Source organism: Poecilia latipinna, unplaced genomic scaffold, assembly GCF_001443285.1.
Source record: "Poecilia latipinna isolate Pla-1442-1.1 unplaced genomic scaffold, P_latipinna-1.0 Scaffold2750, whole genome shotgun sequence".
In the NCBI taxonomy this organism is placed as follows: Eukaryota; Metazoa; Chordata; class Actinopteri; order Cyprinodontiformes; family Poeciliidae; genus Poecilia; species Poecilia latipinna.
This window is the reverse complement of record NW_015115366.1, coordinates 1-16,703: the sequence shown is the minus strand read 5'-3', so window position 1 is coordinate 16,703 and position 16,703 is coordinate 1. Positions and strand designations below refer to the sequence as shown.

Sequence of the window (16,703 nt, the reverse complement as noted above, 5' to 3'; positions counted from 1 at the left end):
CAAACTGGGCTCGTTAGCACCGGACAGGTTTTGGTTTCAGCCTCAGGCGAATCCCTGAAGCGCGACGTTTATAAGGATAATAAAACGGATCATAAGCATCTAGGAGCTAACTATGAGCTAACCCTATGACGGCGTGTTGGAGCCACTGCAGAAAATGTCCGGCAAAAATATTAACCTCATAAAGTTCCTAGTAAAAACTTAATAAACTTTCAACATTTCTGAGTTTGAAAACTTGAACATTTGATAGCATAACTCAGGAATTTTGAGATTAATCTCAGAATTTTTTTTAGAAAGAAAAAACAAGAAAATTTCAGAATTCGAAAAGTCTAAAAATTTGCTAGAAAAAAACTTTGAAATTTTGAGATTAATCTCAGAAATTTTCTAGTACAAACAAGGAAATTCCTACATTTGAAAAGTCAAATGTTTGCTACAAAACCTAATAAATTTTGAAATTAATCTTTAAAATATTTTAGAAATTACTGACTTGTAAAAGTCAAACACGTGCTAGAAAATCTCATAAATTTTTAGATTAATTTAATATATTTCAAGAAAAAGCAAAGAATTTTTTTAGTCTGAAAGTTGAAAACTTGTTATCAAAAACCCAGAATTTTTTTAATTAATCCCCAAATTTTTCTTTAAAACATTTTGGAGTTGGAAAAGTTAAAATTTTGCTAGAAAATTTTTTTAAATTAATTTCAGTGTTTGTTTTTTAGAAAAATACATATAAATTCTGGGTTTGAAAAGTTGATAATTTTCTAGGAAAAACTCAAGTTTGAAAGGCTGAAAAATTTTTGAATTTTGGAAATTTTCTGGGTTTGAAAAATCTAAACCTTTTGACTTTTTAAACTCAGAAATTTTCTTGTTTTTACTGGAACATTAATCTCAAAATTTCAAAGTTTTTTTCTAAAAGTTCAAATTGTCAAATTCAGAAATCTCCTTGCTTTTTCTAACTTTTTGTTTCTGTGATGAAAAACCAGAAACAAAAACCGAAAGATCAGAATAAAACCAAAACACACGAATTGAGACATTTCATTCAGAAAGGTGTTTAAGTCCTTTTCATTTCCATTTGTTTGCTTTGATTCAGTTCCTGCTCACTGTAAGTATTTCACAATCTGGAAAGACGTTATTTCTCCTGTTTGCACTCAGGTGCCAATGTCTCTCCCTTTCTGTGCAAAGCAAGAAGCGCCATAAAATAAAAAAACATGTTTTTTGTTTTATTTCATTGGAGGTATGTTTTACTGTAACTTTCACATATTAATTTAAACCTCAATGTTTGTGTTCCAAAGAAAAACTGAATCACAAAATTATAGATTTAGTGAATAATTTGCAGGATGGTGATAGACTGACCAGAAATGTCTGTTGGGAAATCTGACCATAACTCCTGAACTTCATGCGCTAACACACTTCTGCTAGAACAGAAGGCTTGAAACGGGCAAAATACCAACCTAAATATTCATAAAGTTACGGTGAGGAAGCACACACTTTAAAACTGACATGATCTCCACATATCCAACTTGAGGAGGAAATTAATATTATATTTCAGAAAAAAGGCTGAACTTGTTCACATATTGACTAGAATATTGTGATCTTATGTGACAGATGAACACACAACACTGCATCTGCTAAAAGGAAAGGAAAATGACCCACGACTTACCCAGGGTTAGCATTTTTACACCAATACTTTCAGGAGTACGTTTACTAGGCTGTGCTTATTAAGTATTTCTACTCTTACTTGAGTAAAATTTCTGGATTTTCTACCCACTTAATGAAAAACAAACTTGTTTTAACAATAATTCACCAGACACAAACACACACCTGCAATTTTTGTTGAAGTTCATAAGTTTTTTATTTGGAAGAATGTTCTTTTGCTTGATTAGTAAATTTTTTTGTTATTTTTATGAATTATTGTCATTTTGATCTTTAAAATACAAAAGTTAAAATATGAAATGATTGATTAGTTGATCAGTTATTCAGTACTCCAGTAGACTTTTTTTTACCAAATACTGTTTTACTCTTACTTCAGTAATTTCTTGGATAGCTACTTTTTACTTCTACTTGAGTAAAAATATGTTGAAGTAGTGCTACTCTTACTTGAGTATAGTTTTCTGCTTAGAAGCGGCTTTAATAGTGAGAGTATTTGTTGTGAATGGACGGCGCGCGTTCCCGCTGTGGAACAATCATGTGACTGCGCGCCCCCGCGGCAGCAGCGGGCGGAGCCTTCATGAGGCAACATTGTCTCGGTAAAAAGCACTTATCCAGCGTGGCACTATTTTTCTTCTGTTCGCAAAAACTAACCAAAAACCTCCGTTTTCAGCAGAGAAGAGTTTGATTTTTTTGGACTAAGCAACCCCAGAAGGAACTCTTATGTGATCTTCCCGAGGATTTGCGGGGTAACTTCAGTAAAAAAGTGACATTTTGGTTGATTTCTCGACGCGAGCGGGTCCAGCTTGACGCTGATAAGAGAGGCTCGACTCCAGCCCAACCGTCCTGACATGGACACAGCGATCATACCTGAAAAGAAAAGGTAATGTCTCGGCTAGCTGATGCTGCCCTCTTTGGTTAGTCTGGTTTTTAGGGCACTTTGAGAGCTTTAGAGTTTTGTTTTGATTTCGTTTTATTGCCAGGCGTGACATTACGGCCTTAATTTCAAGGTTAAGAGCTAGTTTCCTCTTCATTCGTCTCGGTGCTCTGCTAGCGCGACTAGCATTTTAGCATGCGGCTAACAGCGGCTTTTCACAATTAAAAACTATATTTTAAACATGTTACCATTAACAAATATTAATTTCAGATTCTTAATTGCTTATTCAGTTTATCCCGTTTACCTATGTGTCTGATTTAAGGCTTTAGTCACCTTTTTCTGCTTTCTGCGTATTATTGCGCTAGCCTTGATGCAACAAGAGCTTTATTTACATTTGTTTGACGGTATTCAGCCAAGAACTCATCTGTGCAGATGTTTGAATTAATGTGGCGGCTTTGACAGCGTTCAGTGAACAGCTGTGTTTAGTTTCTGCTGAAATATTAACAGTTTTAAGTTTAGGTGTGATCAAATAAGTAGTTTAAAAGCGGATTTTTGTTTGTTTTAGCCACTGAAAATAGGCAGAAGTTAATTCTGTTAGTAGGATTACATCTGCTCACCAGTAAAAGGTAGAAACAACTTATTTACGGCTGCTGACGTTGTGCCAAAGGCCAAGATGTTGACCACAGGTGCTTAGCGGATGAAGCTTCCCGAAATAGGTGAATGAGTTTCAGCATAATACAACAGTTTAAGGCCAGATTCAGACAAGGGGTTTTTCACATCAAATCCCCAAGAGGTTAACTAGTAGTAACTGCTTATAAACGAGTTTTAGACTGAACTTAATGCATTTGTCTATGCATTCAACATTTCTATGTAGCTTATGTATATAGACATTTCTTTAAGGTGTAAATTTAAAGAAACTAATCAATTGGCTAGAGATTCAACACAAAAACATAGATATTTTTTCTGTGCATATTAATTAAATGCATCCAAAGTAATCCATTTTAATGCACCAATCCCCAACATGTAATTTAAAATACTTTTTTTGAGTTTAGTTCAGGTAAAAGGTTAATTATTATTATTATTATTATTATTATTATGTTATTCATAAATGGTTGACAATCCTATTATCTATTAAGGAACCCTTTTAATTTGATGATAAAGTACGTATTTTAAATCAACATTATCATGAAAATCCTGGATGTTGCATTTCTGATTTAAAAAAAAAAGTGTGAGATATTAGGAAAAAGCACAAAAGATCAAGCTTTCCTCCAGAACACTAAACTAAGCCCGGTGGTTGGGGCGTTCTGCAATCATTCATCCAGCAACCCACTGTTATAATTATGTGCTATTGGCAGATTGAACACCAACTATAAAGTCTTAAAAATGCAAACATTAAAAAAAAACTTAAATAATCAATGCTAAGCTAAGCCTGGTGGGTAAACAATAAAAGCCTGGTGGCCCGCCAGGCTTATAAAACACTGGAGAAACCTTGAAAGATGTATTTGTCGATACAAATTTGTCACAAATTACAATGATCATTTCAAAAAGGAGAAAAGAACCCCAGATCTTATATTTACTGATCACAAACCAGCTAAGCTTTCTTACGCTTTAAATACTGGTTGTTGTTGCATTAATTATAGTTTTAGGTGGACACTGACTAACAAAATCCTTTGGCTTTGCATTTGCTTGACTTTTGTTGTTGATTTGAATATTCAAACTATTTGAACATTTTGCTGGGACATGATTCCAAGGCAACACTGAAAAACAAAGTTCGTAAATCAGAAAAATCTTTGACAGTTTTGTTTGAATTGATTCATCTCACTTGACAGAATCTGGCCATCTTTAATACAATGCTGGAAACATAAATGGTGCAATCTCAACTCTAAAGACGGGTAGTTGTTTCCTCAAAATATTAGCCAGGCCTGGCTGCCTGCATCAGATGTAACTTGAGCTGAGCTGTGTTGGTTTTATACATTTTTTTCATTGAATATTGACTGTAGAACGGGGAAACCTGTTGATTCATGCTGAAACTATACAGCCATGGGAGAGGTGTTAAGTTTAACATACTGTTTTCAAATCTGTATCCTGCTACATATTCTCAGTTCTAGCTTGTTTGTACAGTAATCATGGGAGGATGTTTGGGTAAAATGTGTGGACAAAAACAGAAGAAACTTCCTTTAATTGGATTTTCAGAGCGCCATCAGTAAAAGAGGCAAACCGAGGGCCACAATAATATTTTTGCACCTTTAGTTGTAACCAAATAAGTTGTAAAAAATGTGCACAATAATTCAATTTAGTCCAATTAAAAACTTCATCTTGAGAGAAAAAGTCATTTAAATTTAATCACACAAACATTTCAGATAGTTATGAAACAGTGAGTCAGGGTCAGTCTATACAAATTAGTTTCAAAAGTTTTCTAAGGGAACCCATAAGATTGACTTGCAGCATTTATTGCACAATCTAACATTTTTAATATAAATTTGCTTAATGGAAACATGCCAATTTTGAAAAAAAAAACAACACATTTTTTGATAAAAATTCTTGGTGTTTAGTCTTTTTTGGCTGTATTTTGCAAAACTACAATGGAAACACTTTTTTTTTTTTACATCACACGAGTCGCATGAATCAACAACAGGATGTTTCCACTGATTGAAACCACGAAGATGAAGAAGACAGGAAGTGGTTGGAGGAGGATTGGTGGATCTTTAATGACTTACTGTGTGAACAAACTTTGTCACGTTTGATTTCTAATTGTTTCTTAATTAATGGAAACAACACAATTGCAAAATTTTTTTTTCCATCATTAGCGAACTCTTGACAAAGTTTTGCGCACATTTGTAAAGGAAACACAGCTACTGGAAAGGAAGATCTTCCATTTAACAGGAAGAAACCTCCAGCAGAACCAGAACCAGGCGACCTGGCACAAAAGAGAAGCAGTAGAACAGATCCTTTCTATGTTTCTATGTTGGTTAAAAGTAAAAATTTAAAAACAGAAGAGTGAGAATGTTTAGTTGTTGGCAGGATTAGTAGATAGTAAATTTAGCTAGGCGTTAAATTAGCCCAAAAATGGCGATAAACGATAATATTGCTGCTTTGAGACTATTTAAAAATATTGATTATGCAAATTGACCCGTCAAAGAGCAAAAAAATTTAATTTTGTAGAGAAAGTTGAACATTGGAACTGGAAGATGTATATATTCTTTTCTTAAATTATATTTAATTTTAAAGAAAATAAATCATTTCAATTAAATACAAAATAATCTACATTTCTGTAAACAGAATTACCCTTAAAAAATTAATAATGAGACTGGTAATTATTAAGTTAATTTTAATTTATCATGTGATTAATTGCTTATTGCAACAGGCTTGAGCATTATTAATGCCAGACCTTTAGAGAACTGAGAGAAAACAAAGTGTAATGAAAGCAAATATCTCAAATTGGAGAGCAGTAAAAGAAGAAAGTCTGAAAACTAAAAGATAAGAACAGATGGAGAGGAAACCAGTTAAAAAGATTCCCACATAGAGAAAAAGTTACAGATTGGCCTGCAGATAATTTCCTTTCCATCCCAAGCTGTTGCCTGATGGGTTTTTATTTTGTCAACTTGCCGCTTTCTGAACCTGAAACTGATCGTCTGTTTGGGTCAACATCCACTTTGATTACAATAAATACGTGTTGGGTTTTGGGCCGCTGCTGCAGGCTGGTTCGCTGCAGTTTCAGCTGGTTTCTGAGAGGTGTCTTGGTAAGACTCATCTCATCCCTTAATCACAGGGACTTGACGTCAATAGGAGTGGCCAAGTGTGTGGTGGCTCAATGGCTGGCAATTAGCAGCTTGCTCAGAGGCTTTCAGGCAGCAGGCGGGTTACGACACGATCAAGAAACCCGGTTCTTGTGGGCGCAGAGCAGATGTGTTTTGGTTTGTGGTTGATTTGATGAATGTGTGCACATGACCTACTTTTGTTCAACACGTTAGAGCTAAGTATGGGACGCGTTAATGAGATTTTAGAGAATATAAACATACATTTTGATGAAAAACAACCAATTTGGGCGTCTTCAGTTCCCATTTCAGTAACAGACATTAAAGTAGAAAGCTGCTAGTTTTGCACCTTGTTGATCTGTGATAAATTTAGGTCAGGGTGTCTCAAACAATGCTAGGAAGGATGCATGGTGAAACTATGTTTGACGTCCAGTAGGGATGATATTAAATGTAACCCCGTCTTTCCTTCCTCACATTGATGACTTTAGAGTCTGTCGAACAAAATCTACGCACACATTAATCTATTTTTCCAGTTCAAGCGTCACTTTTGATATGCATTGCATCTCTTATCTGTGCCTAACTCTTTAGTGACTGTACAGATTTATCTATTATTTATTAATGAACAGTAGAGCAGACTAAACGTTTAAGAAGTTGCTACGATATGTAACTGATTTTGCTGGCTGATAAATTGTCCCAGAAGTTATTGCGATAAATAATATTGTTGTTTTGAGACCATTTTCAACTAATATAATGGTTCAATTCAACTCTGGAACTGGAAGGTATTTTAAATATCCAGAATAAATAACCAAAACGACAAATAACAAAAAGCTAGTCGAGACCAGACTGAAGACTTTTGTTATCTAGTTTTTGGTACAAAGAGAGAGAATAAATCAAGCAAATGGAAATTATTGTGCTTATTTTAATTTATCGTGCGATTAATAGATTTATTACTCATTTCCAGCTTATAGTGAAACTTCATTTCTTCCCTCAGTCGAGTTTTAATTTGGTTAAAAATGAAAGTTTTTTTTCTCGATGGTAACACTTTGGGAACTGAAAGGATTTCTGTTTGTACATTACGACGGTTTAACTGAAAGCTTGTGATCTCGACTTGCTGAGTGATTCATAATTCAGAATACTGTTGGTGTTTGTCAGTTGGATTAAGCTGTCCTTAAATCCCAGCTTGTGGTTTTTTGGATGTAGCAGCAGCAGCTGTATTGTTCAGAAGGATAAACAGATGCTTAATTTTAAGTCTGCATGTTTTACATCAGGAAGGATTCGACTCCTTAATCACACACAAGTAGATATTTTACACCAATATGTGTCAGAAATGATCATGAATGGTAATTTTTACTGCATTTTCTATGTGCACGGCCATATAGGACACAAAAACCAACCATAAAAATAGCAGGATTGTTTTCACTGTGATTTTGAAGACTTTTTTTTTAGAAATAGTTTTTAATTTTCTTGCTGCATCTGTGGCATGTTTCTGAGTTTAGAGGCAACATGATGCAAGGAAAGAGAAGCTGGTACATTTTCAAAAAAGCAGAACTAAAAACTGGTTTGAAATTGAAGTCAAGTGCTACTCGTATCAACACTTGACATTTTTGAACATAAAAAACCCATTAATTACTATCTTTAAAGTAACTTTTACTCGTTTTGCAAATTGCAGCGATGAGGTTTATGGCAGATTTGATCTCGTTTTGATCTGTAAGAGAGAAGAACATCAACCTATTTTTATTTGTTCTTTCTTTTAGCTTCCCTTTTAGGGGTGGTCATTAATTATTTATATTAGGAAGAGAGGTGATGTCGCACAGTGTGTGTAGGAAAGCAGTCGGCGTGAAGCTTTCACTGTTGGGTAAATATTTTAATTGTAAACAACCTCAGCCACTGTGAATCTTTAGCAAAGTTAAATATGGACCTTACCTTTAAGATCTTCAAAAATCTGCCAGCATTTCCAAACATTTGGTTTGAAAAACTAAAACTAGAGAAACTGCAGCCTTCCTGTTGTCTAGTGAAAGTCCTGCTCTCTCTCCTAGCTTGACACGTCTAAATACCTTGTGGTAAAAATACTTCTTGTAAGCCATTTTATCCTAAATCTAGTTAAATAATACTCTTTTAGATGCAAATGTTACATGTTCCTTCTAATAGACTTAGACTTTTAGTTTTTGATAAATATCCGAAATTACAACATTCCTTTTTTAAGGTTTTTGAATAAAGTTAAACATTTTCAGAAAGAGGATGGATACATTTTCTACATAATGGTGGAGAATTATTTAAAAGAAAAGTGGATTTGAAAACGTTTTACTGGTGCTTTTTGTGTCATTCATTGGTGGAAATTCAACATTATTATTGAAAAACTGCTAAAATCCACATATCTATTTTTTTTTAAATGTATTGGTTCTTTATTCTTTTATTAACGGACTAAATAAAATAACTGACATTATTAAAAGTCATTGTGAGAGCTCCAAAGTGCTGCAAATCAATTCTGCTGAATTAATTTACCAAACGACTTACTGGCTGCGTTTCCATTACAAATCTGCGTAGAACTTTGTTGTTACTCCGCTACAGTTAAAAAAAACACAGTTTTGCAATTGTGTTGTTTCCATTAAATTAGAAACTCAAACTCACTTGTGAATAAGTTTTAGTAATAAGTCATTAAAAACATGCAGGGGCATCATCTTTATATTTACTGTCGTCTTCTTTGTCTTTTCCCGCAGTAGCAACATCTGGTTTGATCACATGACTCATGATGCGAAAGAAGTGTTTTCATTACAGTTTTGCGAAATACATCAATTTCAAAACAATAAAAATACCCCACTTCATCCTATCACCAAAACTTTATATAAAAAACGAGTTTTTTCGAAATTGCCTTGTTTCTATAAGGCGAATTTATGTTTGAAACGTCAAATTGTGCAATTTTAAGGCTAATGCAAATGGAGCTACTGATAGAGAAAGTAGAGAGCTTTCACTGTTCTTCCCTCAGCAAAGCCATCCACACTGAAGAGTGTTGTTCCCTCAGCCAGGCAGTTCTCGGTTATCAAGGTTTCCCCCCAGAAAACTTACTAAGCCTGGTGGTTGGGCCGTCATTCATCCAACAGCCCACCGTGTTTTTGAGTTTAAAAATGTTTAAAGTTGACAGGAAGTTTGGAAATATTACTTGATAATTATGTTATTGGAAGATTAATACCTGAACACCAACTATAACGTCTAAAAACTGCAAACATTTTTTAAAAACTTAAAAAAAGAAGCAATGCTTAGCCTGGTTGGGGGCACAAGTAAAGCCTGATGGCCCCCCAGGCTGGGGGAAACCCTGCAGTTATGCTCTGTTGGTTTCAGATTTATTATTTCAGTATAATAAATCTGATGAGTATTTTTCAAATTTTGAATTTGAAACTCTTATAACTCTTATAATTTCTATAAGTTTGTTTGGCGTAAATGGCAACCATGTTTCCTGGAAAAGCAAATCTGATCTACCTGATAGATACACCACAGAAAAACCCATTGTCTGTGTCCTTGTCTGCTCCCTTGTGGGTGCAACAGTGTTTCTACACTGGGTTATATAATGGGACGACTCTTATCACTGTAAGCGGGACGGAGCGATAGGGAGAGCAGTTCTCCTCTGAAGCAGGTCAGCACAGAGTAACTGAATACACAAACAACACTGGAAACAACAGTCAAGGTGATTCTCATGGGGGGGGGTGTATTTTTTATTTATTTTCCCCCTCCCGCAGCTTTTGATCCACTTGGTCACATCTGCGAGTTCAAACTTTGTTTACATTTCAACCCTCCTTGATAAATAAAGTATTTGCTGACGCAGGTTGGATTGCAAACCAAAAAATGTGAAGTGGAGAGCCGCTGGCTGAGGTCGACTGGATTATTACTGTTGTGTAACAACGGGCTTCTAGGCTGGCTTTCAGAAATAGCTTCTTGTCTTTACTGCATCCGACTGCTATCTTATTAAAAGCGTTACGTTTGAAAGTCTGCAAGGTGGAAAAACCTGATCTGGAGTCCTTTTGGTGCTTTGACCTCACAGGAATCAAGTCACCTCGTGTTACTATAAGTAGATTTATAGGTTAGTGGAATGTTTCAGGTTATTTCATAACATCTCTGTCTCTGAAATATTTTAATTTGAACCCCTGCCAGCAGTTATCAGCTGTTATTGTGAGGCCAAAGTTCTTGAGGATGTTTAGAGGTCGACTATTAGGCTGAGACAGCAGCTTCACAAAATGGCCTCCCGGGTCTGCCACCAGCTCACAGTGTAATCTGAGGTTGCAGTGGAATATGAATGTGTTTTTATGTGAGTGCAGGTTGGAGGTGAGGGGGAAAAATACAGGGATTAAGTAGGGATGGAACGATTAACCTGATTAATCGTGATGAATTGGTTATTGATTATATATTACCTGGACAATTATAAACAAAACAATGTTTTTACAAAATAAAGAAGTCTGATTTCTGTAGGAAAGGAAGCTGCAAATCATTGTAGCTCTGAAATACAATCTGCAATAGGGCTGAAACGATTAATCGGATTAACTGTGATTAATCGACTATTGAAATAATTGTCAACTAATTTTGTAATTGATTAATCATTAACTGGAGCACACAGACTCAAAAAAAGACAGCTTGCTAAAAGATAAATGGTATATATATATATATATATATATATATATATATATATATATATATATATATACCATGTAGGGTACGAGTCTTGGTCTGTAAATATGTTTTAGCATCTTGAATGCAAAATATATTTTTTCTTCATATAGTTTTGACTTAATTACTGCTCTGAGTGTTGTTCTGTCAGCAATTGGCCTTTTTTTCAGTCTGTATACTCCAGTTAACTAATCGATTACTAAATTAGTTGATGATTATTTCAATAATCGATTAAGCACAATTAATCTTCTTAATTGTTTTAGCCCTACTGCAGATTTAACTTTTTTTACATTCTTCCTGGAAATATGTTGCACCCAGAACTCCTCAAGTAGCATAGGTTTAGCTTGATTTACATTTTCTAAAAGTACCTTTTGCTATCCAATTAATAATCACCAGATTAGCTATACACTGTATTGATGTTCAGTCAAATGTAATAAATATTTATTAGCTGCAGATGCTACAAATGTCTTAGCATACGCAAAAAGAATGCTGTCATTGCATTTTCTTCAATAAAATATTTATTTTATTGTATAAAAATGAATGGAATAATTTGTTTACTTGCATATTTTAATGTATTTCTACTATTGTATAAAAAGGCTAAGGTGCCTAACTGAATTTCTATTTAATTAATCACCAGAACAGTCGATTAATTGACAGTCTAATCGATTATTCGATCACTAAAATAATAGTTGCAGCCCTAGTTTTAAATGATTGTTGACAGTCGAAGCTGTGAAAGTGTGTTCTCGTTGTGTAGCATCTGCCAGATGTTTGACAGCAGCTGATCTGCGACTTCCTGAGAAGCAAAGCCGCAGACCTGAAAATCTTTTAATCTCAGCAGACCAATTATCTGCAGAGCAGTTAGAACATCACACGTGTGTAATGGAAAGTTTCACTTTTTAACCTGAAGTCTCCTGTTGCTCTGCTAATTTTAATCAGCTGCTCCAGTTTCAGAATAACAACAACGCCCCTGGTCAGAGCTGCTGGTGCACACCGGATCGATTTTAATTGGATGTGCGTTTGGTTGCAGAGAGCTTTTTAAACTGTTGTACTTCTGGTTTTGGTGCAGCTCCAGTGTCGTCTAAATGGGGTTTCTGAAGTGCCGTAAAATCTCAGAATCAAAAGGAAAGAATCAAAGCTTTTCAGAATCAAAAGGGAAGAATCGAAGCTTTTCAGAATCAAAAGGGAAGAATCGAAGCTTTTCGTCTTGAGCTGCAAAGTTTTTATCTGGAGATCTTGTTTTTTGGGGTCATTGATGCTACAGAATGTGATTAATCTGTCAGAACTTTGCAGGTTTCTGTCTTCTCCGTTTCTTCCTGGAAATGTCACGACGATTGGTGTTGCGCTTTTCCTTTTGGTAAATCACATCTGTGGGTTGATGACGTTTCTGAAGATCCTGTTTTGTTGTAGCTGTTTGCTAGAGATGCAAATTTGGATTCCAATTTTTTTTTATTTAGGGTCACTATTCGATTCAGAAACCAATTTTTCAGTTAAATCGGTCTAAAGATCGTTTAAATTATGTGACTAATGAGGACAATACATTCAAGACAGTTCTACAAGGTTCCACACATACTATAATTGTCCCAGAAGTTATTGTGATAAACGATACTATTGTAATTTTGAGACATTTTAACTAATATAATGGTAATGTCATAATAATGCAAGAACACATTCTCAAAGAATAAACTTTAAACTCTAATGAACATTTTAACACTGGAACTGGAAGACATTTTAAATATCTAAAATAAATAAAAGAACAACAAATAAATAAATTATAAAGTGCCTGTAAACAAAATTCATTAAAAAAAAGATTAGTAGAGATCAAAGCACCAGATTGTCAGTAAAGTTTATTTATAAAACGCTTTTCACAGACATAAAATCATAAAGCTCTGTACAATAAAGATCAACCTTAAAGTATTTGAAGCATAACAAACATAAAAACAATAAAATCCTGACATAACAGCCTGGAAAGAAACTGTTTTCATTTACTGAAGTCTTTTAACGTCCAGTTTTTGGTAGTAAGAGAGAAAAACAATAAATTATGCAAATGGAAATTATTGAGCTCATTTTAATCGATTTATTTTCCATTCTGCATCTAATTCTGTCAATTTATATTTAAACAAAATAGGTTTGTGTATTAGGTTAGCTTAGCTGCCTGGCTTTTTCTTGAATAGCAAAATATCAAATAATTATCTGCGATATGAACAGCGGGTGAGTGGATGCATAATGCCATCTTCAATATACTAAACATTTTCTGAAATTGTTCTTTGAGCATTTTGAATCGAGTAGGAAATGCGATTCTCTGTAGAGTCGATTATTTTCTGCGTCTTTCCAAACTCGTTGAGGAACCCGGAACGTGTTTTTGTGACTGATCCACGGCGTTTTTCCACGCAGGGTGAGTTCGGAGCGCAGGAAGGAGAAGTCGAGGGACGCGGCGCGATGCCGTCGCGGGAAGGAGTCGGAGGTTTTCTACGAGTTGTCCAAGCAGCTGCCCATCCCCCACAGCACCAGCTCCAACCTGGACAAGGCCTCCGTCATGAGGCTGACCATCAGCTACCTGCGCATGCAGAAGCTGCTCTGCATCGGTCAGTAGCCGCTGGCGGAGCGCCAACGCATCAGAGCGAAACATTCGGCTCAGCGGCTATGATTACAAACGCAGAATCTGCATTTCTTTTCTTACTCATCCATATTAACCTGTAGAGCAGATGGTAGCAGACTCCATGGTTCAGTCAACAGCTGGGGTCAAAGGTGATGTGGCTGATGTCGCCATGTCATGATGGAGTTAAACGTATTTTTTTATGATAAAATGATTTTCTATGACTGAATGTCGCTGCTGTCAAAGGTCCAGAAATAATCTTCTTCCTGGCACCAAAGACATGAAAAAATTTGATTATTTTGACTAAACTGGACACAGTAAATCCACTTAATCATATTATTTACTTTTATTTATAGTTTTTGTGCTCTCATAAAGAGAAAATATTTTTAAAATCAGTTTTTAGGTCAGAAAATTAAATGAGAAAGCAAATAAATTGTTTTGAAACATGCTAGATAATACATTAAGATTTTTTATATTTATTTTTGTTAATATTCTAATCAGAATTTGTTTGGCTGTTATGGTTTCTAACCACAAAGCTACAGAAGCAGAGCGGATGTTTTCCATATTTTTCCTGATGGTTTTCTCAAGATAAAAGTTTGTTTTCTCAAAATTAACTCGATTTGGAGATTCTTTAGAGCCCAAAACAAAAATTTATAAATAAATTCAGTTAACTGCAAAGTAATCTCAGTATAAGCCCTGATCACATAGAGCAGGGGTGTCCAAAGTGCGGCCCGTGGGCCGTTTGTGGCCATTTAATGATTCTGATCGGCCCTCCGACCACAAAGTAAAAATCTGTCCAACAACTCGACCATAAAAATTTTAAAATTGTTTTTTCTTTTAATAAGACAGCAGTCCAAGATCTTTTTTCATGTTTTTGATCTTTAAGGATTTATAGATTTAATTAAAATTTTGTGTATAATCAAGAAGGTAAAACTAAAAAAAGAAAAATCACAGTAAACTCATTCAAGTTGGCCAACATTGACACACTAATTACACGTTTAAATGTAAATAACCAAGAAAATCAACTCAAATATCTTCATTCTGCAGATAAATCAGTCGGTTATTTCAGCGCCATGTGAGTAAACGTTTCAGTTTCTGGTTACAGTTGCATAATCTAATTTTTATTTTTTTTTTTGCCTCCTTATCTCTTCCAGATGAGCCAGTGGCAGAGGAGACAACAGAGCTGGACATCCAGCTAAACGGCTCCTACCTGAAGGCCTTAGACGGCTTCCTGGTGGTTCTGTCTGAAGACGGAGACATAATCTACATCTCAGAAAACGTCAACAAGTGCCTCGGCCTGGCACAGGTCGGTCCGTTTCACGTGACTTTATGTTGAAATCTGGGAAATAAATGGAGACCAAATGATTCATGTTTTCCAACACTTCAAGGTCATAAACACTGCAAAAACACAAAATCCTACCAAGTATTTTTGGTCTAGTTTCTAGTGCAAATATCTTAGGAAGCATGAAATAAGACCTAACCTGCTTATACATAACTTTTCAGCAAGACATTGAAGCTTTATTTTAATAAAATAATTCCTTTTATATTGATTAAATAAAGTCCTAGTTCCACTGGCAGATTATTTTGCATATAACATGGGTAAAATATCTTGTAATAAGTGAAATAATCTGCCAATGGAACCAGCACTTTTTCATTAATATTAAGGAATTATTAATTTGAAACAAGCCAGTATTTCTGGCTTACATATTTCAAGTGTACTGAGATATTTGCACTACAAACTAGACCAAAGTTACTTGGTAAGACTTTGCGTTTTCGCAGTGCAAGACCTCATTATCTATTTTTACTTAGCAATTACTAAAATCCTAACAATAATTTGACTTTTACTACATTTAGTAAGGATGCATATTCTTAAAACAAACTCTGAAAAGTTGCTTATAGGTCAGTTTTGTCTTATTTCAGGTGCACTAAAAATTAGACCAAATATTTGGTAAGATTTTGTGTTTTTGCAGTGCAGGTGAAATAACTCGTTCATGTCTGCCTGAAATGTTGCAGTTCGACCTGATTGGACACAGCGTGTTTGATTTCACGCATCCCTGTGACCAGGAGGAGCTGAGAGAGATGCTGGTCTACAGAAGCGGTGAGCAAGTCTCTCTTCTAGACGCACCGATCCACTTTTTCCACTTCCGATATCGATGCAGATATCTGACATTTAAAACAGTCCATCCAATACAATACAGAAAAAACGGAGCTGGATTGACTTGAAACCTGTTTTATTTTTAAATGTAATGAATTAAACCTTTATTTGGTAACTCTGCACCAGTACAGCTCAATTAAATGCACCAATAACCTCAAAAAAATCTATTTTAATTTGTTCAGTCAGTGGAATTAGTTGTATCAATAAACTGAAACTGACAAAACAAAACGTAAAAATAAACCAACAAACATTATTTCAAATGGTTAAAAAAAGTGAAATTAGAAATAATGAATCAGAGCATGAAACATAGAACTAGACTGAATAGATCTACCCTTAGGGATCAAACTTATAGATTATAGATCTGTGCATCTCTAGTTTCAGGTCTCATTTAAATCTGACAGAGTTGTAGCTGCAACTCCACTTCCTTTTTCTGTTTTTCTTTTTTTAGTCTCGCCACAGAGCAAAGCCTTTAAACTTTTATGTCTTCTCTTTATGCAAACGAGATCAGCAGGTTGCAGTTGTAAAGAAAACCCATAAAACCGTTGGTAGTTGGAGATAAAAACCCTCGTTGCTCTTTTACGACTCTTAACCGACTCCATTTCTTTTCTTTTTTTTGTGCCATCAGGCTCCAAGAAAGTCAAGGAACCGAGTACAGAGCGCAACTTCTTTCTGCGGATGAAATGCACGCTGACGAGCCGGGGGCGCACCGTCAACGTGAAGTCCGCCACGTGGAAGGTAAAGCAAAGAGAAATACCTGCAGAGAAGCATTAAAGATTTAAGCAATCTGTCTCCTGCTGCAGGTTGATTAGATTTTGAAAAGGAGGATTTTAATAAAGCTTCAGGTTGAAGTGGTAACTCGGTTATCCTCTCAAAAATCACATTAAGCTTTCAGAAAGTGCTTTGAAGCTTTTCTGTTTCACTGCAGCTGTCATGGCTGCAAAACTGGAGCTGCATAACAACCAGAGGTGGGTAGAGTTCCCAAAAATTACCCAAGAAACAGAAAATGCTTCAAAATATCTTTACTAAAGT

General features: G+C 35.2%; 1 protein-coding gene across 1 annotated transcript; it reads left to right on the top strand.

Annotated features, from left to right (window-relative positions):
* Positions 1-2,206: 2,206 nt before the first annotated feature.
* Positions 2,207-16,460, top strand: LOC106939010 (hypoxia inducible factor 1 subunit alpha). Its single transcript, XM_015021239.1, has 5 exons — positions 2,207-2,524; positions 13,318-13,508; positions 14,674-14,825; positions 15,533-15,617; positions 16,300-16,460. The coding sequence occupies exons 1-5, from the start codon at positions 2,493-2,495 to the stop codon at positions 16,443-16,445; spliced, it is 606 nt and encodes a 201-aa protein (XP_014876725.1). The 5' UTR covers positions 2,207-2,492; the 3' UTR covers positions 16,446-16,460.
* Positions 16,461-16,703: the final 243 nt, after the last annotated feature.